Below are 26,780 nucleotides of genomic sequence, written 5' to 3'. Positions count from 1 at the left end.
CTGAGGTGCCCTGAAAGCCTCCTTTCCTTCTCCCCTCAGTCCTTACCACACCTCAGCGGGACAGAGACACAACGTGTCCCCCTGTCTGCTCAGTTGCTGTCTGACTCTCAGTGTGCTGGAAGAAGGAAAAGAAGAGGAAATGAGAGACGAAGTTGGAAATAGTATTGAGCAGCCGTGTTTTCTATTTGTTATTTGTTTATAAGATCCGTGTGTTTCAGTCTCGGGTGAAAGTGAGGAAGTCATGAGACGTGTCCAACTGAACAGGACTCGAGTGTCTCGTGTTAATAAACTGTTGGTGATGAACTTGTTCCTCAAATCACACTGACAGTCTGCTGCAGACCACAGTGACGCACACGCGCGCGCAAACACGCACACACACCAACGCGCGCACACAGAACGATCCAGTGAGTCATCATGGAAAAGATTTGTCAGGTCCCCGAGCTGAAACTGAGAAGCTGAGACCTTCTCATTGTTGTTCCACCTGTGTGTGAATGTGTGTATGTGCGTGTGTTCACACATGTGGTGACAAAACTGAGCCGTAAAAATGTTTCCTGCACCTGTCAGATCTGTGTCGATATTAGGAAAGCGTGTGTGAGCCCCAGCATACGGGCCGATCGTGGCTCAAGAGTTGGGAGTTCGAGCCCCGGCTTGGACAGTCTCGGTCGTTGTGTCCTTGGGCGAGACACTTCACCCGTTGCCTACTGGTGGTGGTCAGAGGGGCCGGTGGCGCCAGTGTCCGGCAGCCTCGCCTCTGTCAGTGCGCCCCAGGGTGGCTGTGGCTACGATGTAGCTGCCATCACCAGTGGGTGGATGTGTGTGTGGATGGGTGGATGACAGGATGTATAAAGCGCTTTGGGGTCCTTAGGGACTGAGTAAAGCGCTCTACAAATACAGGCCATTACCGTATCCAAGCGCTGCGGTTTCTCAGTGCGTTTGATGATGGTGGATTTTATTGGTCAGAGGTTCAAACTGGAGAAAATCTCTGGCCTTTCTGAGGACCTTAAATAAAAGATATCACCCCAACTGAAGACTAACTTGTGGTTTTGAGGATATTTAAAACCATCTCCCAGTTTGGACGTGGGACACAGACGCCGTCTCTACTGTTACGATAACGTCAGGCGCGATCAGGTGACCCTGAATCCTGCCTGAGTTATGCTGCTGGGGGGATTCCCACAGTGCAGTCTTCGTCCTCCACTTAGCTTTTAGTAATTAGTTGTTATTTATCTCTGGCTCTCTTCTACAATGCGTCTGTTGTCCCATCTTCCTCCTCTCACCCCTCTCACTGGTCGTGACAGATGGCCCCGCCCCTCCCTGAGCCTGGTTATGACAGTTCTTCCTTCCCACTGTCGCCAAGTGCTTTCTCATAGGGCAGTCCATGCAGTCCATTACAGGGTCACACCTGAAACCGTCCAAGACCAATTTGGAGTTTCACCAATTAACAGAGGGAGGAAGCTCATGCAGGCAAACTGCAGCAAACTGCAGCCTCGTGCTGATGAGACAACAATATTAATTAGCAAAGTGGGAAGCCACCACATTGAACTAGTGACCAAAGTGACTGCTGAAGGGAACAAAGCATATCACTGACTGAAATATGAAGCAATGGCCAACAATATACGCGTCCTCCCGTCCACCAGTCGGGATACAAAGGACGGACACAGAGGAGAGATTGCAGGCTGTATCACTTTTCTCCTGCTTCCTTGTAATAGCTTTGTGGTGGCCAGAGCTGAGAAAAACAGGACACTGGCCCTCGTCTCACTCTTTCTCTCCCCCTTTCTCTTGCTTCCTCTCTCTTCCTCTTCCTCCATCACTCTCTCACCGCTTTCCTCTAGAGGTCCATAATGTAGTTTTAATTTCCCCAAGGCTACCACAGGAAAACAGTTCCGTGCTCGTGTGCGTGAACTCGTATTGTCTGCTTGTGACAGTGCACAGTGCATCTGTGTTTCTGTCTGTTTTGCAGCAATAAGCCCTTTTCTGTCTCATTTGTGTTGGTGTGCACGCGTACAGCAAAGAAATAAGCGAGCAGCTGTCAGTTTGTGAGTGTGCGATCCTGTCGATCTGTGCGAGTCTGCGTGGCACGTCTGGATGATTTTATGTGTGTTTGCAGTTAACTGTGTGTTTGTTGCTTCCTTCCGTGACGTGAATGCCTCTTTCATCATCCTGTTTCCAGACACTGGCGTTGGGTGCTGCTCTCCCTTACGGCTCCACATCCCAGGGGTGTGTGTGTGTGTGTGTGTGTGTGAGTCTGTGTGTGTGTGTATAAACGTGTGACTGGTACTCTGTGGTTCTGCAGATCTCCTCTGGGTATGGGGGGGGGGGGGGTTATTGTAAAAAACACACATTCACACATGAAGACTGTGGGGGACATGAAGTGGGAGCTAAATGGGAGGAGGTGAGGCGAGAGAGATGAGCTGCTTAATATAGCCACCTAACACACACACACACACAGACTCACACAGACTCACACGCACACACACACACACACACACACACACACACAGACTCACTCACACAGACTCACACACACACACACACAGACTCACTCACACAGACTCACACACACACACACAGACTCACTCACACACACGGACACACACACACACACACACACAGACTCACACAGACTCACACGCACACACACACACACACACACACACACACACACAGACTCACTCACACAGACTCACACACACACACACACACGGACTCACACACACACACACAGACTCACTCACACACACGGACACACACACACACACACAGACTCACTCACACACGGACACACACACACACACACAGACTCACTCACACACACACACACACACAGACTCACTCACACAGACTCACACACACACACACACACGGACTCACACACACACACACAGACTCACTCACACACACACACACACACACACACACACGGAGTCACACACACACACTAGAACTCACAGAGAGAAGAGGCAGAGGGTGAGGGGGGCTGGGGGAGTGAGTCTCCTGGGAGGTGGAGAGCAGGCCTGTGTTGTTGTGTCCAGCTGCACCTGTTCAGTCTGTGTGTGTCAGTCTGTGTGTGTCAGTGTGCATTTGAGTGTGCAATCATTGCCAAATGTGTCCACCGTCCTTTGTGTCTCTCTGGTTCTGCATGTTTGCAGCTGCAGTCGGTGCTCACAGCAGCAGTGTCTTCGTTTTGTAGCAGCGCGATTAAATAAAGTGTTTTCAGCCCCACTGGATCAATACTGCACTGTGTGTACTATAAATGACACTCAGTGCTTGGTACATAAGTTAATGTTGCAGCATAGTGGTGTCCATAGATGTTTTGTCGCTAGCTGAGAAAGCAGGAACGACCGGCCCCCTCAGGTCTCACATGAAGAGCTGACCCCGTGCCCTGCATTACTGCAGTCAGTGCTCCAGTCCATCTGTCGCTCTTCAGTAAAATACTTGAGCTCTTCTTCTTGGGGCAGCGACCCATTCCCAACCTGGAGTGTGCACTCCTCGGACCTATAATTAGATCCTCAAAAACAAACCAGCTGTGAACATGTGGACTGAGCTTGCTCCTGCCAGTATTCTCACTCAGGTGTCCTGTGAGCACGTCTCACCAAACGCAACCATTTCATAATAACATGCATGTCTTAGTTGAAGCTGTTTTTCATCCAGCCTGGTGTGAGTCATGGTCCGGTCTGCAGTGTGATGTGGAGCAGAGTGAAAGCTTTGTGTTCAAAATGTCCGGTTGCTAAACATTTTCCTGGAAGCTCAACACACTTTCTTCCACCCTTTGATGCCTCTTATACAGTGTGTGTGTGTGTGCGTGCGTGTGTGCATGCTTGGCCAGCAGAAACACGTCTCTCTGAGCTGCAGAGTCCCACACAGGCCACAGTAGCATCTCCTGGCTGCCAAATCTAGCACTTGAATAACTACCTTACCTTTGCAGTATTGCAGTATGTTTTATTCTCCTTTAACTCCCCCTCCAGCTTTGGCACGCTCTTTCAGTGCACTTCTGTCACCCTGGGGCAGTTCAGGAACATTTCCCAGAGTTCATTAGTTCCCTAGTTTGCTTCCCAAAGGATATATAGAGATGTAGGATGAACGTGCTGACTGTGTGCGTTTGATTTTTGGTGTTCCAGTTTGTGTCTCCACTAGCACATCCTGGCAACTGCTCACAGAGAGCGCCTGTAGGACAGCGCGTCCATACTGAGCGTGCTCAGATCCCTCATTTTGTTTTATATCTGGTTTCTTCGAGGGGAGAGGGAATCACTTCTCTGTCTTTCTCTCTCCTATCCAATGTTTATGGCTTATTATCATTTAGCTCACTAATTATTTCAATGAAGTCATTTTGATGCTGTTAATGAGAGAAAACACGCACGCGATCTCAACAAATACACCAGTGCTACGAAAACACACAACCCTCCACACATACTGTTCTGTGAGCCTAACGAGTGGTGATTAGTGGGTCTCAGCTAGGCGTGGCCAGGCTGTGTAACATCATTCTGCACCGTGGACTCTGCTAATTCACTCCTCTTTATCTAATTACCCAGGGTTCACACGCACACAGGCATGCAGCGGTACGTTGCGTACACACACCACCTGGATATAGCTTTCCTGCAGATATGCAAAGTGACCTCATTATTCCTGAGCTACCCGTTTATATATTTATATTTGTATGTGTTAATAAACAGTCCTCAGGTTAGTGGCTGCAGCCAGGAATATTGCTTATTACCTTTCCTCAAGAGAGCACAGCGTAAAAACCTCTTTTCTCTGCATCCACACTGATGCTGTGTGCTGCTAATATTTAATATGAAGCTGAGATGTTCATCGTCTCTGTGGTAGTGTATGTATTTGGAACCAATCACAGTGCTCATTCTGTGGTGCGTTTTCTTTAATCCAAGGTTTCATTTTGGGTTAATAGCTGTGGATGCAACTTTGCAATAAGAACCAACAAAGTGAAAAAGCTGGTTAAGATGCCATGATGACGTGTAAGCACAAAGTCTGCACTCAGGCTCTTTTTTCCCCAAACACTGGGTTTAAATCTTTAGTAGGGGTGCAAAGATACTCGTATCAATATTGAACCGTTCGATGCAGTGCGTTCGGTTCGGTACGCATATGTACCGAACAATACAAAACTTTTCATTTATTTTATCAACTTTCCTTCTGACGATGCTATCTGTGTTGAGAGCTCAGTGGATCTGAGCGCTCATTCAGATCTGGCCTTTAGAACTATTTTGGTCTTCATGTGACGTATGACCCTGAAGGTAAGCGCGTCATGGACAAAGTAAAACAGTATGTTGGATGTGCCACGCAATGCTCAATTACATGGGTGGGAGCTAGTGTGTTAGCGCAGTTAGCTCGTTAACGTGTTGGCCGTCCAGCCCCATGCGGTTAGCGGAGATTTGCCGTGTTGTGGCGTTAACGTCATTTCAGATTAACGCTGTCAGCACTAGCGGGAACACAACGAATATGACTGCACATTTACTCCGACAGCATCCTAGTGCAAAGACAAAAACAACAAGCAGCATGCTACAAACTTTAGCCGAGTCATTTAGACAGCCGTTAGCACAGGATTCTCCTTATGGGGACCTGATATGTTTAATATGCTGCTGAGAATATAGCCCAGAAGAAGCGTATAGTAGAGCTTTTATTTTGAAAGAGCCATTTCTCTGTAATAAACTCTCTTTTCCAAAGATGAGTGATTCCTCAATCAGATATATTTATTTTTTATTATTTTGTTGTTTCAGCAACATTAAATTTAAAAACTGTACTTTTGAGTGAAAATATATATTTATAATTTTAATAAATGACAAATTAAAAAGGCGTGAACATTTTTTTGTATTTAAAAAAAAATCAAACCGTGAATTTTGTGTATCGCTGCACCCCTAATATTTAGGTACCCAGAATACAGCTGCTGCTCCATCCAACTAACTGGTTAATTTCATCTAAATGCATGTTGTGTATCCCAGGTGTGACGCAGTCCCTCATTATATGGCTAGAATAAAAATCATCAGAGTTCTGTGAGCGATAGAAAACGACCCACATAAGTCATGCTGTACGTTTGGAACATTTCCTGTAGTTAAACTGCAGGACGAGCCTCTGTGGATGACATAAGAATGAACCGTGTGTGCGCTTGGATCAGAAAATGTATGTGTGTGTGTGTGTGTGTGTGTGTGGCGTGATTTAGAAAAAGAGTGTGTAGTTATTCCTGGCGTAGCGACTGTCTGTGACTCAGAGATAATGGTTCTCAGTAGAGTAAGTGTGTTCACATGTGTGCGTTCGTGTGTCTATAAGTGACTACAGCTATGTCACACTGTGTGTGTGTGGAGTGTGTGTGTGTGTGTGTGTGTGTGGAGTGTGTGTCATAGAGAAAGTGGATGGCAAGTAGATGCTATTTGCGAGGGACTGCTGTCATAATATTCAATCAATACCCTGCGGACACACACTCATGCACACACACAGACACACACCTCTGTATGTACCCCGAGCACCCGTGGGAGTCGCCTGCTTTCATTAAGTAGGCCCGCTGCTCCTCTGTGCTGTGATTGGGTGGAGCATCTTAGAGAAGGAGGAAGGTGGTGTGAGTGTGTTTTAAGAACGAAGTGAAAAAAATGCATAAAGTAACGCAGTGCAGTCATTGTGACTGGAAACACTTTTGTGTACACACTAAAAGATATTTTCTGCTAAATGTGTATGAAATTGAATAGAATGTGTCATAAACGGCTCTTTTAAACCACCGTAGCCTCACAAGGAGTCAATAAAACTGCAGTTTTGTGCTTTTATAGATCTCAGGCAGCATAAAAAAATAAAGGCCGTGTTTATTTACTGCTTATATAAATTTTTCTTTTTCACGGACGATATTACTGTCGTCTCACACACACACACACACACACACACACACACACACACACACACACACACACACACACACACACACACACACAGGAGGGCTGCTCCAGAGTGGTAACGATCATAACTGAGCTTACAGCAACGCTCTCTTGAAGCCCGCCCTCATCAAATTCTCCCCGTAAGAGAAGTCCTAATCACGGGTGGGTGGGTAGCAGAGGACCACAGAGATCGGTGTGTAAACACCAGCCTCTCCTGTTGGCCCCTCTCATCCCTTTATCTTCATCACCCATCTCTCTCTTTATCTCACTGCACAGGATTTGGGGGCGAAACACTATTTTAAAAAAAAAGTACTGAAAGAGAAAATAAGGGAGTGATGAGGAGGGAGGGGTGCAAATCCATCTCTTGTCTCTGTTGCTATGACAGCAGGTTGTGTTGGCATGCAATGGAGTTGGCGCTGCCCTCACCTCTGGCATCAGGGAACCCCGGGGACTGTGTGCACATTGTATGTAGTATGTGTGTAGTTGCTTTCTGCACGTATGCATGTTCAGATAATGTACAAATAAAAAAATTGAAATGCCTTTTATAGCAGCCTGCATCGTGTTTTAATCACTTCCTACAAATTTGACAAAAACCTGGTGTGTATTTGAAAAGCCGACTGTTAACCACATATTTAAAGTACGTGTATAGACCATTTGTGTGCTTCTGGTATGTATGCATTCATGTGTGTGCGTGTGCACAATGAGGAGCGTGCACGTGCAGTTTGTCAGCCAAGGGGCTGTTTTCTCTCCCTGGCCAGACGGCGCTCTCACCACTGGACAGATGGCCAACACCCTCCCTCACTTCTTCCCTATCCCTTCATCCCTTCCTCCTTCTCTCCCTCCATCACTGTCTTCCTCTCCTGCGTCCCCCCAAACACCACATCACCTCAGTCTCTCGTTCCCCACCTCCCAGCATCCCCTCATCCCTATTTCCCATCATACCGCTGCCATCATAAATCAGAGTGCTGTGGCGGTTTTGTGCCTGATTCACTTTTCCCTCACGTTCCCTAACAGGCGTCCTCTAGCACCCAAACTTATGTTAGTTAGACCTGCAATAATATCAGCGAGGGGGAAAACGCCGTGCAAGTGTACCTGCGCGTACACGCTGATGCTGACCTGGCTACTAAGTTTTAATGGTCAGACTTTTTCTACCAGACTCGCTGAAATTAAGAGCCAGAAATAGCACCATATAACAAAGCGGCGCCTTTCTATCGCGTGTGCACGTTAAACGATGTTTCGAACTCCTCGTGGATAAAACTGACTTGCAGCTTAATCGCTTTGACCTGTAGCTGCACTCTCTTAAAATAAGTCTGGTTTTCATTAGTCGTGGAGCTCACTGGTTCTCGGTTGGACAGGTTTAAAAGGTGAGATTTAACTTTTCTGAGTCCTGCGTTGATGAAGCTTCATGAACTGTGTGATATAATAATTATATGTGCGATGTTGAATTACCTTATTTTTTGTAGAATGCTTTTAATCTTTGCAGAATTGTTATCTGAAAAGTTTAAACATTGCTGTCCCCACTGCTTATCCTTTTCTTTGCATCATCATCGTCATATTTGCTGTTGCTGATTGATGGTGTTTTATTAAGACTTTTATGTGTTAGCAGGGCTTTTCTTTTCTCTCCTCTGGTATCATCTCTGAAGCCAAGTGTCTTCAGTGTCGTCCTTTTGGATCCTCAGCGTTTATAATGTGATAATAAGGTGTGAAAATGGAGACACAATGGAGCGGTGAGGATTGGGCCTCCACTGGTCCCCTCTCACACTGCTGTGTGCTACCAGGACACACACATTCACACGCATTACGTCACATGCTAAGTGATAATCTACACGCAGTATAAAGTAATTGGCAGTGCACGGCTGGTAACTCACTTTTTACACTGGATGCAATAAATGATAACCAGTAATGACATTAACCACTTCTGTGCTGTTGTTAAGGCTACGCTGTGACACGCTGTGAGACACTTGTGGGGACGCAGATCAGGCGTTGTGGAGAAAAGGACCCAAATGCAGACTCTAACAAAACCTTTACAGGGGGAACTAAACTAGAAACACAGGATCAGGAGCTGGAAGATGATCCGACAGGAGACGAGGGGAGGCTGAGACAATAAATGGGGGAAGTGGAGGCACACGGCAACAGAGCTGAACTGAAGACACTAGATGACAAGAGGAAGCAAACCTGAACGTGAAGCACACAGGACAGGACTACCAAAATAAAACAGGAAGTCACTAACATGGACTGAAGGTGCTCAGACTAGACGCAGGAAGAGTAACAGACACGACAGAGCTGAGGCAGCGAGAGAGGCAGGAACCAGAACCAAACTGGTTTGACTGCTCCGAGGCTTTAAGCCTTTGGCTCCGTATTAAGTCCTGTCAACGACTCTTGGAGGTGATAATACCGACTCTATTCTTCTAACATAAAAAGCCTTTTTGGAAGTGCTTCAATATGAAATTGAATTTGATATCTCAAACTCAACAGAATAATCGAGTGTGACGGCAGGAACAAAAGAAACACAACAACACCAATTAATTATTTAAAAGGCAAGAAAATATTGAAAAGTTTGGTTCGTTCTGTGAATCAGTGTGGACAAATGTCACTAATGTGCTGTACTCTAAACAAAGCTTATTGCAAATACACCTGTGAAATAGCTGCAGGTCTAAGTGAAGGGCACAGCAGCCTAACCTAAAATGACGCAGAGTGAAAGTGGGTAAAGCAGACGGCGGTGAATATTTCAATGGGATCATAACGAATGGCACAAAGATCCGAACTGTGATCGTTCACGGTAACAAAGACACACTTGTATTGTGTTTCTCTGCAGACGTAGCGGCATCTGAAAGAGTCGCCGACCCCAAAGAGGGGACCGGTGCTGAAGACGGAGAACCAGACGAGGACCGCGATGACCGAGATCACGACGATGACTTGGACGACGAATCCATCTTCACCTGTGACAACTGTCAACAGGACTTTGACTGTCTGGCTGAGCTCACTGAGCACAGAACCAACCACTGCCCAGCTGGTAAGACTGGTAATGTGATTGTGGTTTTTCTGTTTTAACTGGCCAGGCTCCCATCACTGTGTGATACTTTATCATAAAACAGTCAGTGATATGTCATCGATACCCGTACATGGTGCACTTAATCCTCAATATCTTGTCAATCAGGACCTAATTAAAGCTCATTTATCATATTGCATCAACATATCTACAGTTAAAAGTGCCGCGTGGTTTCCAGCAGGGAAGGTGGCGTGCTTTCAGATTAACATCAAACACTTAAGCTGTATCATGAAGAATCACTGGACTGCCTTAGTGACACGGGTCCTGCACTGTTCTCTGAATGCCTATAGCTATAGGAATCACACCTACCATAGCATGTGTCCCACAGGGATGGACACACACACACCACACACACAAAGGCCGTTATTAGTAACGGTGTAATTAATGGAGGGACTGAAAGGAACACAGCGGGGGCATCTGGTTCCTACAGATTAATCCAAACAGTCCCTGAACAAGCCGACACACAAACGCACACTTACTTCTCGCTACTGCGAGGCAGTCTCCCCTCGGTGTCTGCGGGTATGTGTGTTTACTTTTGATAGGGGGGATGAAGGAGCAGGGAGGGGGGCGGAGGGCTTTGTTTAAACGGGTAAAGATGGTGTTTCTACAGAGTGTGTAATGTAGATGGTGAGAGCCCCGCTTCATCCACCTCTTATTCACCCGCTGGTTTGACGTCCCACTAGAATTTCATGTAGTGCTTTGTCTCACATGCAGGTTATGAAGTTGTAGTAATACAAAATCAGTGTTTTACGTTGACTTTTGTTAGTGTGGCGTCATAACAAAAATGTAGGAGAACACGAGGCAAACGCACGGCAGAGGTTCCCGTCCCCCCTCCTGCTCTGTGGGAATGAGCTCAAGACGTGGAGGTTTCACTGTAAACGGCAGGAGATTCATCCACGCTGGTCACAGCTGACTCTGTCCGGTCTTTAAGTGATGACGTATCAATCCTGCTTCCAGGTCCAAACTGCTGTTTATTAAGGCTGTTGTGTTTTTAACATGTTTTGTGTCTTGTTCGATTTAATCTCAGGGTTCATACGCCTTTTTCAGGGTCAAATTCAAGCACTTTTTAAGCACTTTCAAGGTCCCTTTTCAAGCTTTTCCAGCTCATGCCCCCCCCCCCCCCCCCCTCGCCAAAAAAAATAGACTGCATGTTTCAATTCGCATCACCTCAGTAAGACCATGTGAAAATGAAAACAAATCATCCTAGGTGAGCTTACACACCTTTTTCCCCTTTTGTTAAGAAATAGAAAAACGCACCACACAAAAATACTGCAGAAGGAAACGGTCGCCTTACATACATCGTGTATAAACTCAAAATGCACATTTCACTTAAAAATTAAGATGTGAAAATGTGAACAAATCAACTTGTTAGATATTCTTCTCCTGTTGAAAAAACAAATGCCCCACTGATTGTGCCCCACAGGCCTCAGTGTGAGCTTGAAGACATTTATACTGTTTAAGTAGTTTAATGTGTCGGTGCTGACCACAAACACAGTTTGAATGAAAGCCGGGGAACTTTGGTAGCACAGAAACAAGTGACCATATGGATCAGTCATATTACCATTATTTCACCCAAAGGCACCAAGTTAATGCTTAAAAAAGCTGCAGCAATACACACAAATATAAACAGTACTTGGTGACAACTTTGCTTTTAGCCTGTAACCCTCTGGGGTCCAGGGTGTAACTGGCCGTTTCTGACTACTTTTGATTTGGCCTCATATTTCACCTTTAAAAACTGTTATTTTCTCATTTTGACAAACTGTCAGCACAATTTATCTAAATTCAGACAAAATGTAAAATACAACTAGAAAGTGATATTTTTGACTGTACAAACCACAGGCACGTTTAACGAATCATTGTCATAACTTGAAATGCAAAGAGAAATTGTACATTTTTAAAAATATGCACAAGTTTTGCAAACAACAAAGTTATTTGGTACTATTTACCTAAAAATGCAGCCAAGGCTCAGAAGTTTTTCATATAACCATTTAAAACTATGTACAGAACAATCAGGTGCTCTGCATCAAATAAGAAGACACACAAATTATTTATGCAACTCCAAAAAATAGTTTGTGTCACTGTAACAGATGAGAACAGCACAGGGATAAACCTGCAGGTCTGACAGCAGCTGTGTCAGCGTTTACACTGCAACCTGCCTTTGGTGGCTTTAAGGCAGCAACTGTGACCATCACGAGTAGAACTGACACACAAAACAAAACAGCACACTAACTACACAAGACAGCACACTAACTACACAAGACAACACACTAACTACACAAGACAACACACTAACTACACAAGACAACACACTAACTACACAAGACAACACACTAACTACACAAGACAACACACTAACTTGAGACTCCAAACACGGCAAACGTCACAAATCTCTCACGTATCAAAACTCTCTCTCTCTTTCGCTCACTCCTAAAACTTCCCCCCCTTCCCAAACAACCAGATGCCACATGTTGCCATATCATTTTTTGATTGGTCAACATGGTACATTTTTCCACCAATAGGGAAGGAGTGTTTTTTCTTTTTTCACTCACAAGCAAAGCGTGTCTGCTAGCGCTCTCCTTAGAAACGCCGTTTTAACCGTTTCTTCCCGGAGTAAACGCCACTGTTTTATTAAAAACAAACAAACATCGGTTTTACGTGGCCTATCAACACAATTTAAACACTGGTATATAGTATGAAGTCTGCACCTTCGACCCAAGTTGAAATGGAGACTCTGGGTCCGTCGACCCCAGAGGGTTAACCAGAAAGCCTTAAGTTGGCTAGTTATGTATCAGGCTAATGTTTAAAGCTTTCACTTGAGTAAATTAACTCATATCACTGCTAAGTAATGTTAGCTAAGTTCACAGCATATTCCATAATAGCACTGCCATACTGCATCACACTCAGTGCATTTCAATCATTTCTCCAGCGAGTTTGATAGCAAAATAATAATCATAATTAATAATAAAAAAATGGCATGTGTAACGTACACGGAAAATTATTTACTAGGACTCACCTATCATGCGACTGGAGAGCGCAAACTCCGCTCTTGTCGTTTTCCATCAAACACTCATTAAAACAGCAACCTCCAGGTATGCTAGCGCACTCATAGCCGACTGGCCAAGGGAGGGGCGGGGTCACACGTTGAAACAGACAGAGGCGCAAGGCAGCCCAGGCGGGGAAATTTTGCTTTTACATTTTGCGACTCATTTTATTTCTCTCTAAAAGGACCAAACTTCAGCCAGGAGAACAACTGAGATAATCCATCCACAATACGAGGTTAGTCATTCATATACTGCTGCATGGGCTGGGCTGTAGTTACATCCTAAGGTTTTAAAAGCTGAGCTTAAATAAATGATTAGCAAAAGCCGAGGGAGGTCAACAGGGATCACTGACTGTTTTAGGAGCTTTTTGAGATCAAATAGAAGAAAATACAAAACATTAAACATGTTAACAACACAAAAGCCATATTAAACGCAGACTACTTTAGACCCGGAAGTAGGATTCGTCACGTCATCACTGAACAACCGGATTGCCACTGTTCATTTTAAAGCTCAGTGTTTAAACCCTTACGATGTAACTGCAGCCCAGCCCATGCAGCAGTATGTTAATGACTAACCTGGTATTGTGGATGGATTATCTCAGTTGTTCTCCTGACTGAAGTTTGGTCCGTTTACAGCATCCTGCCATGCGATTGCATTTGTCTCTAACCATCAGGAACCCTCACGTTAACTTTTATTGAGTGGAAAAAGTTGGCGTTCATCCTCCAGCTTCACTGTGTTTATGCTAACATAGCTGTGTAGCTAGCGGTCACGTAGCACATCATTATATACCAGCTAGCCCAACTTCAGTAACCCTACAAACGTCACTGCTGTTTAGTTTTCTGTCTTCATTTATGCTGGAAGTGATAGCAGAGCTGTACGTTTGAATTTTCTCAGAAATCTCTCAGTCAAAACATGCTATATCATGTTTAGGTGGAAGCTAGCGAGCTAACTTCCTGCTAACTTCTAACTCTGTTAAACTTCATAAATCCTGTTTTGATGGATGCCTTAATTGTTACACCTGGTAAAGCAGCAACGCTGATGATTTTATTAAGGTGAAATAATTTAGAGAGTTTGTAACTCTCAGTGATGCTGCAGTGTTCGTTTGACTTTGGGACCTGAAGTGGAGTTTGGACCCGGGAACGGCTAATGTCAGACTTAAAGCCCGGATTGTTTAGTTACATTAATATTACACTGACATTCACTTAAAAACTCAAAAGTTGAAGACCCCTTCCTTTACATGTCCATGTCAGTTCACAGACACACAGAGTGCACACTCAGATCATCACAGGGCCAGCAGCTCAGAGCTGCTGTCGGAGCACGGGATGTGGCCTGTGATTTCAGCAGAGGAGTCTGGGGAGGGCTACATGTTGCTGAGTGAGAAAGCTGAGGGAGGAAGGGGGGAGGGTGAGAGGTAGCGCAGTCGAAAGAAATGAAATGAAATAAAAAAACATGTTTTTCCCCGGAGAAAGAGCGGTTGAGATTGCACAGTAATCCCACGGCTCGGTGGGATGTGTGCGGGGTTTTGTGCATGTGGGTTGCTCCGTGTTGGTGTGTCATCGTGTGTAAAGCTGTACATGTTTATTTGTCTTATGTGTGCGTACACGTGAGCATGCAGAAGGGAGTACGTATGAAGTTCGTGGTGGGACCACAGCTCTGTGGTTATTATTGAGGAGAAGGCTAAATGAAGAATAAAGAGTCCTTTTGAATTCTCTGGTGGAGGCCCGGGGGAGTCGAAGCATGGACTCACACACGCACACACATATGAAGCAAAGACTGCTGGGAATAAACAAACGCCACTCTGAATCTGCATGAGTGAGGTAATGTGTTCGTGCATTCTGAAGTTTGATGTAGTTTGATGTTTGTCTCTGAGCAGAAACCAAACGACTCAGATATCGGCCATCTTGGTTGAGGGTGACCGATGGGACCATCTTGCCAGGAGTAGCTAGCTATGATGCTAGCTCGCTGTTAGCTTTGAATCAGCATGGGAAAAAGTTACTGAGAGGTGACGCTATGTGACAGAAAAAAGAAAAAGCTCAAAACACAGAAGACTAAATCCAAAATTGGCTTTTCAGTATTAATCTCCCGTTCACCCCAAAATATTGTTGAGAAATTATGGGATACGTGACATAGCTCCTCATTAACCCTGAACACTCTTGATAGAGGGTTTCATGTCTTGTAGGAATAAAATTTTAGCTTTAGTGGACTTTGTGCTGAAGTTCATAACCAGGAAAAGAAAAACTCAAATTTAAAGAAGATTTTTAAAAAATCAGCCATAGTCCTGCAAATTTCTCAAAGCATTTACATTCTTGGTAAAACTCTTATTACTGTATTTCCTCAAATAAAACATTTACAGAATTAAATGTTGGGTCTCCCAAAACGAACGGTCACTATAAACATTTAAAGGCCTCGCCTACACGTCATCAAATTTGACTTTTCTACCTCTGGACTCTTCGATGTTTCACAAAATGTTGTGTTTAAAAAAACAAAAACAAAGGTTTTCTACTCATTAACATGCAGCAGATTTTTACTCTGAAATGGTAACAGGAAGTGGTGAGTTTGCATAGTAGGGATAACGCATTAGCTTTAGCATGGCACATAACCTGAAATAAGGCCTCCCTCCATTACTACTCTGTTGTTCTTATGTGAAGTCCTTTTACCCTGTGCAATAGACGTAAATGAAAACTTAGGCCACTATTTAATGATGTCATCCTCCCACAAATCCAAACTCACTCTGTTCTGTCTGCTGCGTCTCTAAATCTCTGTCACATAATATTTAAACTTTTCAGATTTTAGTGCCAGTCTCAGTTACATTAGTTATATTTTCAGTATCAGTTACTGAGGATTATTTTGTCGACATTTGTGAGTCTCGATTTGTAGCTTGAGAGCAGTGGTTAGTTAGTCCTGAGTTCTCCACACACACACACACACACACACACACACACACACACACACACACACACACACACACACTGGTATCTGTAATGCTAACTATACTTTTGTTGCAAATGGGTCCCAGGTTAGCAGCTAGCTGCTGCTGTAACACTGAATGGGTCCCAGGTGCGAGAGTGAAGCACCAAGTAATTCAGTGCCACTCTAGCAGAAGGCCTATAAAGAGGCGCCATTAATTTGAGTGGAAATTGGACAAACACACACGCGCGCACACAGTGGCACAGATCAATGACACATAAATGTGTATTCACCCACTCAAACACGCACATACCCACAGACCCCACACATCTGGTCAGTGTAATGCCACATTAATGTGCATGAGCCTGATAGCTCAGCTGGTTGTGTGTGTGTGATAGAGATTACGTGCCTCGATTACAATAGTGTTGTTATTCTGTTCCACTGCAGCATTAAGCTTCTGTGACGGCTCTGCTGTTTGAATTGTGAATAAGATGCGTGTGTGTGCTTCTTCCAGCGTGCCCTGTAATCAAATGGTTAACGCACACGTAGTTGTACTGACGTCGTTAATGCTCAGTTTGTCACATTTGTGTAACACCGTTTTATTTAAGTGCACGGTGCTGCTTTATATTCTCAACTCTCCCACACGCCTTAGTGGCTCTGGGTGAGCTGACTGGCCGCGGTGTATACAGCGTGTGATATTTTTATGTGTGATGTGTGTCTGCTGCTTTTAGTGCATGCGGGTCTATATCCTGTGTGTGTGCAGTACGGTGCGAGAGGGACAGACTGAGAGCGTGAGCCGGGGGAGTGTTGATGGGTCTCGGTAGGAGTCAGAATGTGGAGCAGAGGCTCCCCGAGGAGAAGAGGAGCAGAAAAAAAGCCTCCTACAGATCAAATGGAGAACATTCTCTGGCCTTCCTCTGCCACATGAACACACAGACACAAGCAGACACCCACATCCTATTAAGGAAACCCAAAAGCTGTCTCGCAGGCCGCAGCATTCCAGGATCAGTCAGTGTGATGTGTTTAGAGATTCAAATGGCTACGAAGGCCACTGTCTGTTACGATACATGGCACACACACACAGATCTGCGCGTACACTCACCCACAGTCAACAACGTCCACACTCATGCTAGGTGTGAGTGAGAAGTGCAAGAGGGCGAGAGATTGTTAAAGATGCCAGTAAAAAGCACTTGAGGGAGGAAGTGTTGGGAAGGTAGGCTCCAAGTCAACGAGGGAGCTGTCAGTCAAGGCGGGGGGTGGAAACTGCCGTTGTCAGTGACAAATAGCAAGTCATTAACCCAGCGAGTGGCTGGGTGAGACGGTGTGGGTGGAAAATGGTGAATGTGTGCGTCCGTGCAGGAAGAGAGCGGGATACTGCGCATATTCGTTCTGAAGGTATTTGTGAGGTCTGTGGTAATTGAGCGCATACAGCTGCACTCTGGTCTATTCTTTTTCCTCTCTCAGCGGGAGAGAGCACAGATTTCCAGGGAGCCTGTCTAGCTGGGAGGGAGCAGGAGATAAAGAAGGAAATAAGGGAGGAAAAGAAGAGAATTGGGAGGGAGTCGCGGGGGACCGAATGAAGACAGGTGAAGAGGAGGGTGGAGCGTGGAGGCCAAACTCGGTGGAGGGGTAAGGGAAGAAGAGGAGAAGCACACGGAGCAGGGGGGAGAGCGTGTCTGTTGGCGCGTGGGCCCTTGGGTGGCTGGTTTGCCTCCCGCGGGACGTCTTCCCACAACTAAGCTCTCACCGTCTGTCGCCACCCGCTGTCACAAACGCACACGCAGAGGCGCACACGCACCTCGCCGCGTCTGTCGTCGGGATAGCAGCTGAGACCTGCGAGGCCGAGGCTCTTATTAAAACCACCGATCACAGATAGGAGGGGTGTAAGGTAAAATTACAGACCGGCGCTCGCTGGGACGACACTTCCTGTCCAGTAGCTGCTGTTGGCTGACAAAACAAATAAAAATAATGTGCTTTTCCCCTTTTTCTCGCCTCCTGTCTTTTACTCGTCCCTCCCGTTCTTCGCCATGTGCCCCCCTTCTCTCTTTCTGCCCCACTGCCCCCTTCTTCCCTCCCTCCTTTCCTTCCCTCTGTGTGTCTGTACCCGGGGGTGGCCCGAAGATTCCTGTGCTAAGCCCTTGGCATACATACAAGTGCACAGCGCACACACAGACACAGCTGGCTGCCGCTCAGGTTTTCCAGGGAGAGAGCAGGAGCCCGGCACCAGAGGAGAGGGGGATGGAGGGAGGAGAGCGGCAGAAGCAGAAAGGGGGGAGGTGTGAGGGGCTGCAACATGCAGAGAGGGAGAGGGAGGGATAGCAGGGAGGGGGTGAGACGGAGAAGGGTTGTTGTGAAGTCATTTTTCATCACAGGGTTCGTTTTTCACCGCAGAGTTCTCCCACTCTCTACATCGCTCTATTTCTCTTTATCTGTCCTCTCCTCCTCCTGTTCCCCTCCCTTGATCCCACTTTGTCTCTCTTTATCTTCCCTTTTTCCGCTTTTTCCCTCACCTCTCTCCCTCGCTCTCTCCCTCTTGCCTAAACTCTTTGCGTCCTCTCTCTGCCTCCGTCTCTCTCTCTTTCAGCCTACTTTCTCCTTTATGAAATATGGATGGGAGCAGTTTTGGGCGCGCTGAGAGGTTTGCAGTCGGAGGGAGGGAGGGATGGAACTTGGGAACTGGCAAGGGAAGGAGGGAGGGAGGGAGGGAGAGAGGGATGGAGCTCGTGTCTCAGCAGACATGCCTTGTGCATGCACCTAAACACCTCACTGAGCAATCTGTCAACATGTCAGCAACACATGTTTGGTAAAAAAGAGAGAGAGCGGTTGGAAGGAGAGAGGAGAAGAAGAAAAAATCTCTCCCCCTCCAGTGGGAGTAATGGCTCCCACCAGGGCTCTGGAAATGCTTTGAATTCAGCAGATTTCTATTGCGGGGTCCTCCCCCGGGGGCGTCTTTTTACAATGCCTGCATCTCAGAAATTTGAGCCCGAGGACCCCTGGGGGCTTCCTTTCATAATGCCTGAAAATGTAGGGTTATATTGTGTGCTCTTCCCCATGGGGCTTTTATTAATACCTGTATTCACTGCCACTGGAAATTACACAGGCGGCGCTGCAGGGGCCCTCGCTCGCTCCAGGAAGGGAGAAAGACTCTGCGGGGACGTTTTCTCTCTTCCCCTCTCTCTTTTCTTCCCTTCGTTTCCCCCCTTTCCCCCCTCTTCCTCCTCCCCCTCCCTCTCCTCCTACTTTGACTCTCTTCCCTTTTTTCTTACTTAATGCAAGAGTGAAAAAGAAGAATTTGCCAAAGGACACGAGAAAGTGTGTTGTGTGTGTGTTGGCACCAGCTCACCCTCTTGTATTCAGCCCTACTTTGCTCCGAGGAAAAGAAACACTCGATTAAAAATGTAACTTCCTTCTTCTTCCCCTCTTCTGTCTCTCTCATCTCTCCTCTCTGTCTGTCCTTGTGTGACTGTCTGTAGATCTTGCAGAGAGTAAATATTTGTGTGTGTGTGTAAAATGGAAATGCTTAAATCCATAGTCCAGCGCGTCTGATTTTGCATGGAAATTGAGACGAGCGCTTCTGTCTCCGAACGTTCATTAGAATTCTTCAGCCAAAGGCTTTGCAGCTTCTCTCTGAGTGTCTCCGTGCGTTTATTGATCAAATATTTACACAGCAACATTATAGAAATATACATTTACATATCTCTGAATAAATAACGTCTGTTGGCTCTCCGCAGTCGAGGCAGTTTAGCTTTCCCCGTGTCTTTTTCATTCTCGAGCGTCTGCTAACCCTGCCCTAACCCCTTTAAACAGGAGTGTTGGACTCATGCTGTCGCACAAAGATGTACTGCGGAGCTAAGTCGTACGTCAGATGCTCTTAACTCACAGAGATGCTGTTGTCCTGAGTATGACTCTCAGATCTTTGTTACAAGACAAACTTGAAAGCAAGGCAGTGATTGGCTGTCACTCCCACGGGAAAGGCCCACAGGTAGATGCTACGGTTGGTGTGGGTGTGACTTTTGGAGGTAACTGTTGCAGCAGTATGTTAAACTGTGTAACTGGACCCCCCATTGGCGACAGCAGGCTCAGTTGAAAAATTCGCACCACTACTTGAGCTGGCTTACGTTCGTTCCTTTCTTGGTGGTGATGATATCTCCACACGCTGCTGTGGATATGAACCAGGCAGTAAATATATGAGGCTGCTCCCTCGTTCACACAGCAGGAACTCTGCATGTTTGATTTGGCAGATTTTCCTGACGTGACCTCTGAGGGATCGGTGAATGTGTAACCCAAAATTAGACATAACACAAAACACCTCACCCAGAAATACTAACCTGGTGCATTATGGAGCTGGTTCCCCTTTGTGATGGCGCTGCTACACAAAATTGCATGAAATCAATGTTTCGTTGGCCAAACTTTGACTGTTTCCACGTTCTCAGTGTGGAGGTGAGACAAAAACACGAGTGTGTGATTGATTTTATTTTTCCTCTGGAGCACAGCTGAGGGTTTAGAAGCGCGTTGTGTGTTTGTTTGTGTGTAATCATGTTTTGGTTTGGAAAGCAGGTACCTGACATGATCCACGCATGTGTTTACTGTGTGGCAGTATCTCCATGTTGTCATGTGTGGATGTTAGGATAGAGTTGTCACGGGGCTGTGTGTGAGGGGGATGTCGGGATAATGAGGAACAGGCCGTTCCACTGGATCCAGGACCCCCCCTCCTGCTGACACCTGGAACCTTTTTGCTCGGCTCCCTCGCTGCTGCTTCTTTCTCTCTTCCCAAGAGCCCACAGCTCCCGTCACTCTCCCCACTTTTGCTTTTTTCCCTTTATTTGACCATTTTGTCCTGTGTCTCCTCTCTCCTGTCCTCAGTCTTTCTTAGAGCACACAGACCGCAGTGTCTCGCTGCTTTCCTTCCTTCCTCCCTCCCTACTTGCCGTCCCTCCCTGCTGAGTTCTCAAACTCTAAACTGACCACATCCCTTCCTTTCACCCTGTCTCCCTTCCCCCCACAAGCCTCCTCCATTCTCTCCCCATCATCCCTGTTCCCCGTGGAGCTGGCCCCAATGCTCTGATCCCTTCCTCCATGCCCCCAACCTCCCCACTGTGCCCTCCCAACACACACACACGCGCACACACACATCCACCCTGTGGTGACTGGCCCCACAGCAGCCCCTGTCTCCCTCCCTCCCTCTGTTTTTCCACTCTTTCTTTCACTTTTTCCCCACCTCTGTCTCCCACACCCTGTTTGATGCTTTACATTTGTTATGCACTTCACTGAAGCTGTTTTTCTCCACTTGGTACTTTGAAGGCAGGAGTTCACTGCATTGTTCAAGTCCTCATTCAGGTTTCACACCTATGTGTGCACTTCAGCGGTAATCGAGGCTTTTTACTCTTTCTAAATGAGGGCAGGGTTTTATTGGTGGCTTTTGAATGATGGCTTTACAGATTGTTTAATTTTTTTTGAATGTGCAGCTGAAAAAACCCTTGTGTAACCTTAAGCCCCGCCCTCTGTCAGAATGACGTGTTGTTTTTATTGTAAGTGGTTCCAGTCATTTCGAGTTTCCATAAATACACATGTTCCCTTCTTGATTAGACCAGCATCCTGGGGCACCTGTGTGTCGTCCGACACTGGACCACCGTCCGTACTGACCCCCGTCTTTGGATCATTTACATTTGTGGCTAAATTTTCACACATTTACATGTAAACTGGAACCTGACTGAGACCACGTCCACACTAATGCGTTGTTCTCCCCGAGGGAAAACGCAGCGTTTTGGAAACGCTCTCGAAAACTAATACATTTGAAGACGGTGCTTTCGCGTCGCAGTGTGGACAACGAAAACGATGACGCATGTTAGTCATGTGATGCAGTCATGTGACCAATTAAACAAAGATAGCGGAGGGCATTATACAGCAGTTGTTTTGTTTGAGTTAGTATCAGTCTGCACGCGCTCCAGAGAGCTTTTCTTCAAATTCTTTAATTCTCACTCGCTTTTGCAACTTTGTACTTTTGTGTTACTCGCAGCAACAACTCCACCTCATTGTGAGTCCATTTAACAAACTCGGTGCTTTTCCTCAACATTCTGCCGCGACGTTTCAAAGAGCCGGAAAGTAAATAAGCAGCAGACAGAAATGAGGCAGGTCGAATCTTCTTGTGTTTCACACATGTGCAGGACTGGAACGTCAGCGTTTTCGGCCTTTTCAATGTGGACGCACAACTCTGTGAAAACAACAGCCTGAATGACAGAGGCAAACAACAACAGTTTGAGTCACCTGTGGTGAGTTTGGTGGCTTTGCTAAGGACAGGTGTCACCTGAGGGACAGTGCTGTGATACTTACAGTTAGTAACAGTTGTAAAAAGAGCTTACTGTGGCTAATGAGCTAATGGTTTCCATTAACACCACTCTCTAATATTTTTCTTTAACTGGAGAGTCGTAGTGATTGCAGGTGTACTTTGCTGTTGAACTTGGGTTATTTGTACCCGTTGGTCTTATTGTGGACCGAAAAACACCAAATCTGTGCATCTCTGATTCTTTTTCCAGATAGGAAAAACTGCAGACGTGGTCCCACGTCACTTAGACGGAGCGGACCTTCGGCCTCCACCTGCACTTCTCCTTCCTTACCTGGAATACCCGACTCTAAGCTTTTAGAAAGGTTTACGCAGCCTGCACTGTGACAGCTTACTCAGTATATTACAAAAATGGCCTATTTACACTTTATCTCTTTTTCTGTTGTTATAATGAATTACTTCAGCCTTGCCCTCGTGTTTCTTACCTTGATCTAACACTATGCAGGAAATCTGAACACATAGTATGCTAAGTTTAATACAAAGGTACACCCAGGTGTGCAGGCACACACACACACACACACACACACACACACACACAGAGTTTCAGTCACAGACAGTGGTGGCAAAGGGCAGTGTACCACAGGGAGAGGGCCCATAATAGTTTTAACCCAGTGCTCAGGTGTGACTCGCCTTTGTCCAGCCAAATGTCAGAGAAAAGCAAAACTCCGGGGAGAGGGCTGGGGCTGTAGGATGGGGGTGTAGCAGAGTGCAGAGGAGCCTGAGAGAATGGACGCGCAGAGAAAGGAGCGAGCACGGACGCGTCTTATACGGAGCTAAAGATTTCACTAACAGAGCGGTCAGGCGGAGTCTGTTTGTCTCCTCAAACCAACCGAGTGTTGTGTCCACCGAGCGAGCTGCTGTTTCTGCCAGGCTTTCCGTCTGGGCCCCCGGTTATGTGGGGGCTGGGAGCCATGCTCCACTCTCTCCACGCCTCAAGGCCTCCCTGGGGGGGGGGAGGACCAACTCTGCCAACCTCGCGCTCCGTTTCCCCCACCTCAACACTGAGCACACAGACGCTGACGTCAGCTGCTCTGGGCCTTCTCCCCTGGGTGCTACCAGAACCCTTTGTTTCCCTCCCTCCTCTCCATCTTTCCTTCCACCCCTCCTCACTTCTCTCCTTGTCCTTTGTCCCTAGAAATAGCTGTCCTGCTTAGTGCCTGATTGGAATTCACTTCACTTTGAGAAGTCACAGGGAGAGCCATTGTCAAGTGTGTGTTTGTGTGTGTGTACTCATGGCGATCATGAGGGCATGCATATTTCTTGTACATGTTTTGTGCGGCTTGTGCAGGTAAGCGATTTGTTGCTGTGTGTCAGGAAGGAAATGAGCTGCACCTGCAGTGAAAGGTGTTTGTAAAGGAAAGAGTTTATATCTCGACATCGAAGCGTTTCGTTAATTCTCAGTGAAGGAGCTGCCTCGTTATCACGACCGCCGGTTTAGACAGAAACGTAAAGAACAATCTGGTGTTTTGATACTTGCAGGCTCTTGACGGTTGCACGCCTTCAGGTTTGTCTCTGCGTGTGGTTGTTGCAGGTTCATTCATGGTTATTTGGCATCTCAAATAAACCAGTTTCCAGATGCAGCTGATTATTAAAATGTCTAATTGTGTAACCCTTTTACTGGTAGCTTTAATGAACTCAGTGAAAGACATCATGCTTCGATGTGACACACACACGTTTCTCTAATACCTTCTCCACAGTGATGTGCTTTAACAGTTGTAAGGCAGCATGTTGTGTGCAGGCTTTCCTTGCGTGTGTGTTTGTGTGTTCATGCGTGCTTCTGCTCCCAGCATGGATTCTAGAATCGGGGTTAAGGAACAAGAGAATTCCTCCTTCGTATTCCCTCTTTCCTCTCCCCTCGTCTCCAGCTCTGCTTCCATCTTTGTCTCTACCTCAACCCTGCAAGTGGGATGTCTTAAAATATTAACCAATCTGCTCTTCATTTCTCAAATATGGTAGAAAACACACTGCTAAATAAGTCAGGAGACAGGCCTGCCGGGAAGCGCAGAAGAAGGGGGCACTCGACTAAACAACAAAACAACACAAACAACAACAACAAGGAAAGATGGAGGCAGAAAGAGCTCTTACACTGGATTAGCCAGTTGCCGTGGTTATTGCCTCTGTCGATCTTTCTTTTTCTCGGGCGGGCGCTCGACTTTTTTCGACTCTAATGAGACCAGCTTGATTGGAGCATTACTCTGCACTCCAGCGGCTCAGTGGCCGACCGAGGCCTTCCTGTGCTGCTGGCCGGGGGCCGGAGGGAGCGCCCGGCGTGAGTAAGATGCACCGTTACGTGGGCCCGCTTCCATCCTGTGTTCCCCGCTCCTGTTTCCTGGGATTGTGTTGAGGCTAGGGCTGATTTTGAAGGGGGATATGGGGGAACGGGTGGTGGATATTTCTCCCCCTTGTAGGCTGCCAAGCCGTGCGGTCTGCGAACGAGCAGATAAAATTGTGTGTGTGTGCGAATGTGAGTCAAAAACTGCTAAGGCTTGTGTACAGAGATTTGTGTGCGCCCGTGTTTTGAGCGTATGTGGGTATTTGGTGTGCGTATTGGGGAGTTTGTCCTCGGAGAATAGTGTGTGCGGTGGTGGTGGTGGGGTGTAGTGACAGCTGCAGAGGGGGGCCGGGGGGGCCTACTGCTTGCTGGCTGATAAGGGGGGCTTCACATCAGAGACATGACGAGAAGACTAATAATTCTGCAGCACAACACGCACAGACACACACACCAACACACCCAGGCTCATAGAAGAGAAGCAGTGTGAGGGAAAAGTTAAGGAAAGCTAGATAGTGCTGTGGGATTGTGTGTGTGTGTGTGTGTGTGTGTGTGTGTGTGTGTGTGTGGATTAACACTGCTGCCTGACAGAATAGGAATCAGAAAGATTTGGATGTTTAAAGGTGCTTTTAAACATCACATTGACTCTTAGGTGTGGGACACGATGCAGGAGTGAACTGCAGTACTTGTGAAACACCGTCACAGTCACTTATTCCAACATCTGCAGGTGGGACTTATTTAAAAGAGAGAGAGGTGCAAACTGAGAGGAAATTAATCAAATTAACTGACGATTTGACCTGTTTTTGGGGTGTTTTTGTTACACTGATATAAACATAGAGATAATCCTTGTTGTGCATTTTCACCCCTATTAAAGAACAGATAATCCTCCTGATTTTTGGGAAAAGGGACTGGTTGGTGTAGCGTGCCTTTGCTTTATACAACATGTCTCATTCACGCTTCATCAGAGGGTAGCTGGGTCTGCTGACTGGGATCGAACCACAAACCTTCCAGTTAGCAGGTGACCTCGTGAGCTACAGCCTTAAGATTACAAACAGGCATGTCCCGCTTTTGTTCACTTTACATGATACTAGTTGTTCTGTGTGGTAATGCTATGTAAGCTTTGTATACAACACTTTTGTGGAATTACAGCCTGACCTCACTTCACACTGTAATACAGGTTTTTATGCTGAATTCCAGTCTCTAGTTGTCATGTCTACTGAGATATTATGACATGAATATGTGGAGATTTCGCTGCGTATAATCATAAGCACAGGTGTAATACTGCACAACATCAGAGCCACGACGTGCAGCACAAGCTGCAGTAAGAAGCGATGCTAAATATATTCGCAACAGCTGTCTGGCCTTTTGAAAGAGTGTCCAGTTCTCAGCAGGTTCAGAATGAATCCACCCTGCTAGTGCTGGGCGACATGACGATATATATCGTGTGAATGACAGAAAAGTGTCTATTGTGCCATTTGTCTTCTATCGTTTCTAACCTAATTTTACAAATTGTTACATAAAATATATCATTAGCCCTTTAAAGCCGGTCGGAGTGGGCACGCTCCATTTTGTGTGACTATTTTTAAATCTCTGTAGAACTGGAACCGTGTAAGCTAGCGCAATAATTTTTTAAGCATGTGAAACCGGAGGAGTTGTACTTACATCTTATGCCATCAGCTTGTCCTCGGTCACAGTTTCTTTCCACATAAAGCTTTGCAAAAACTGCATAAAAAGCACTTGCAGCAAGAAAAACATAATATTCCAGAAACGCGCTTTGCCGATCCGATCAGCTGTTCGTAACACTTCCTACATTGGAATAGACGTCAGCGCGAACGATCGCATGTCCGCCATTACCTGCCGGAAACCGGAAGTGACGTTGTGGACGTTCTGTCTGCAGCTTATTTATTTTCCAGCTCTATGAAACGTCTTTGAGTTTGCGAGGACCGCTCTCACGGCGGCCAGTAGTTGGCGGAGGAAGAGGTGGGCGAAGAGGAATCCCCCGTCATCTGGCCCGAGCAACGATAGCATGTTCTCCATGAGCTCGAGCGCGGTACCGCCACCCAAGCCTGACAGGTTGAGGAGCTTTTCGGCTCGTTCAGCGTCGGAGAGGGCATAGCGCCGAAGAAGCAGCTCTTTAAGGGCGGCGTATTTTGTGCAACTTTTTTGTATTCACAGTTTTGAGGGATAAGCCTCTTAAATTTCTCTAACTAGAAATATATGTAAAAAAAACAAAACAAAAACAATTTTCAATTTTTTGTAGTTTATTGCACTTTTTTGCAATTTATGTAGTTACTTTGGACTTAATGCAGAC

The 26,780-nt window shown here is 46.3% G+C and overlaps 1 protein-coding gene across 2 annotated transcripts in view; it reads left to right on the top strand.

Annotated features, from left to right (window-relative positions):
• The window catches only part of znf423 (zinc finger protein 423), a 130,317-nt gene that overhangs the window by 23,828 nt on the left and 79,709 nt on the right, over positions 1–26,780 (top strand). For both annotated transcript variants that reach the window (XM_004569182.4, XM_004569181.4), the window contains exon 3: positions 9,679–9,876. In XM_004569182.4, coding sequence (XP_004569239.1) covers positions 9,679–9,876 — 198 coding nt within the window. The remainder of the gene's footprint in view (positions 1–9,678; positions 9,877–26,780) is intronic.

This window comes from Maylandia zebra, linkage group LG7 (assembly GCF_041146795.1).
Source record: "Maylandia zebra isolate NMK-2024a linkage group LG7, Mzebra_GT3a, whole genome shotgun sequence".
Classification (NCBI taxonomy): Eukaryota; Metazoa; Chordata; class Actinopteri; order Cichliformes; family Cichlidae; genus Maylandia; species Maylandia zebra.
Note: the sequence above shows the minus strand (reverse complement) of the source record. Positions and strands in the feature narration are given on the sequence as shown.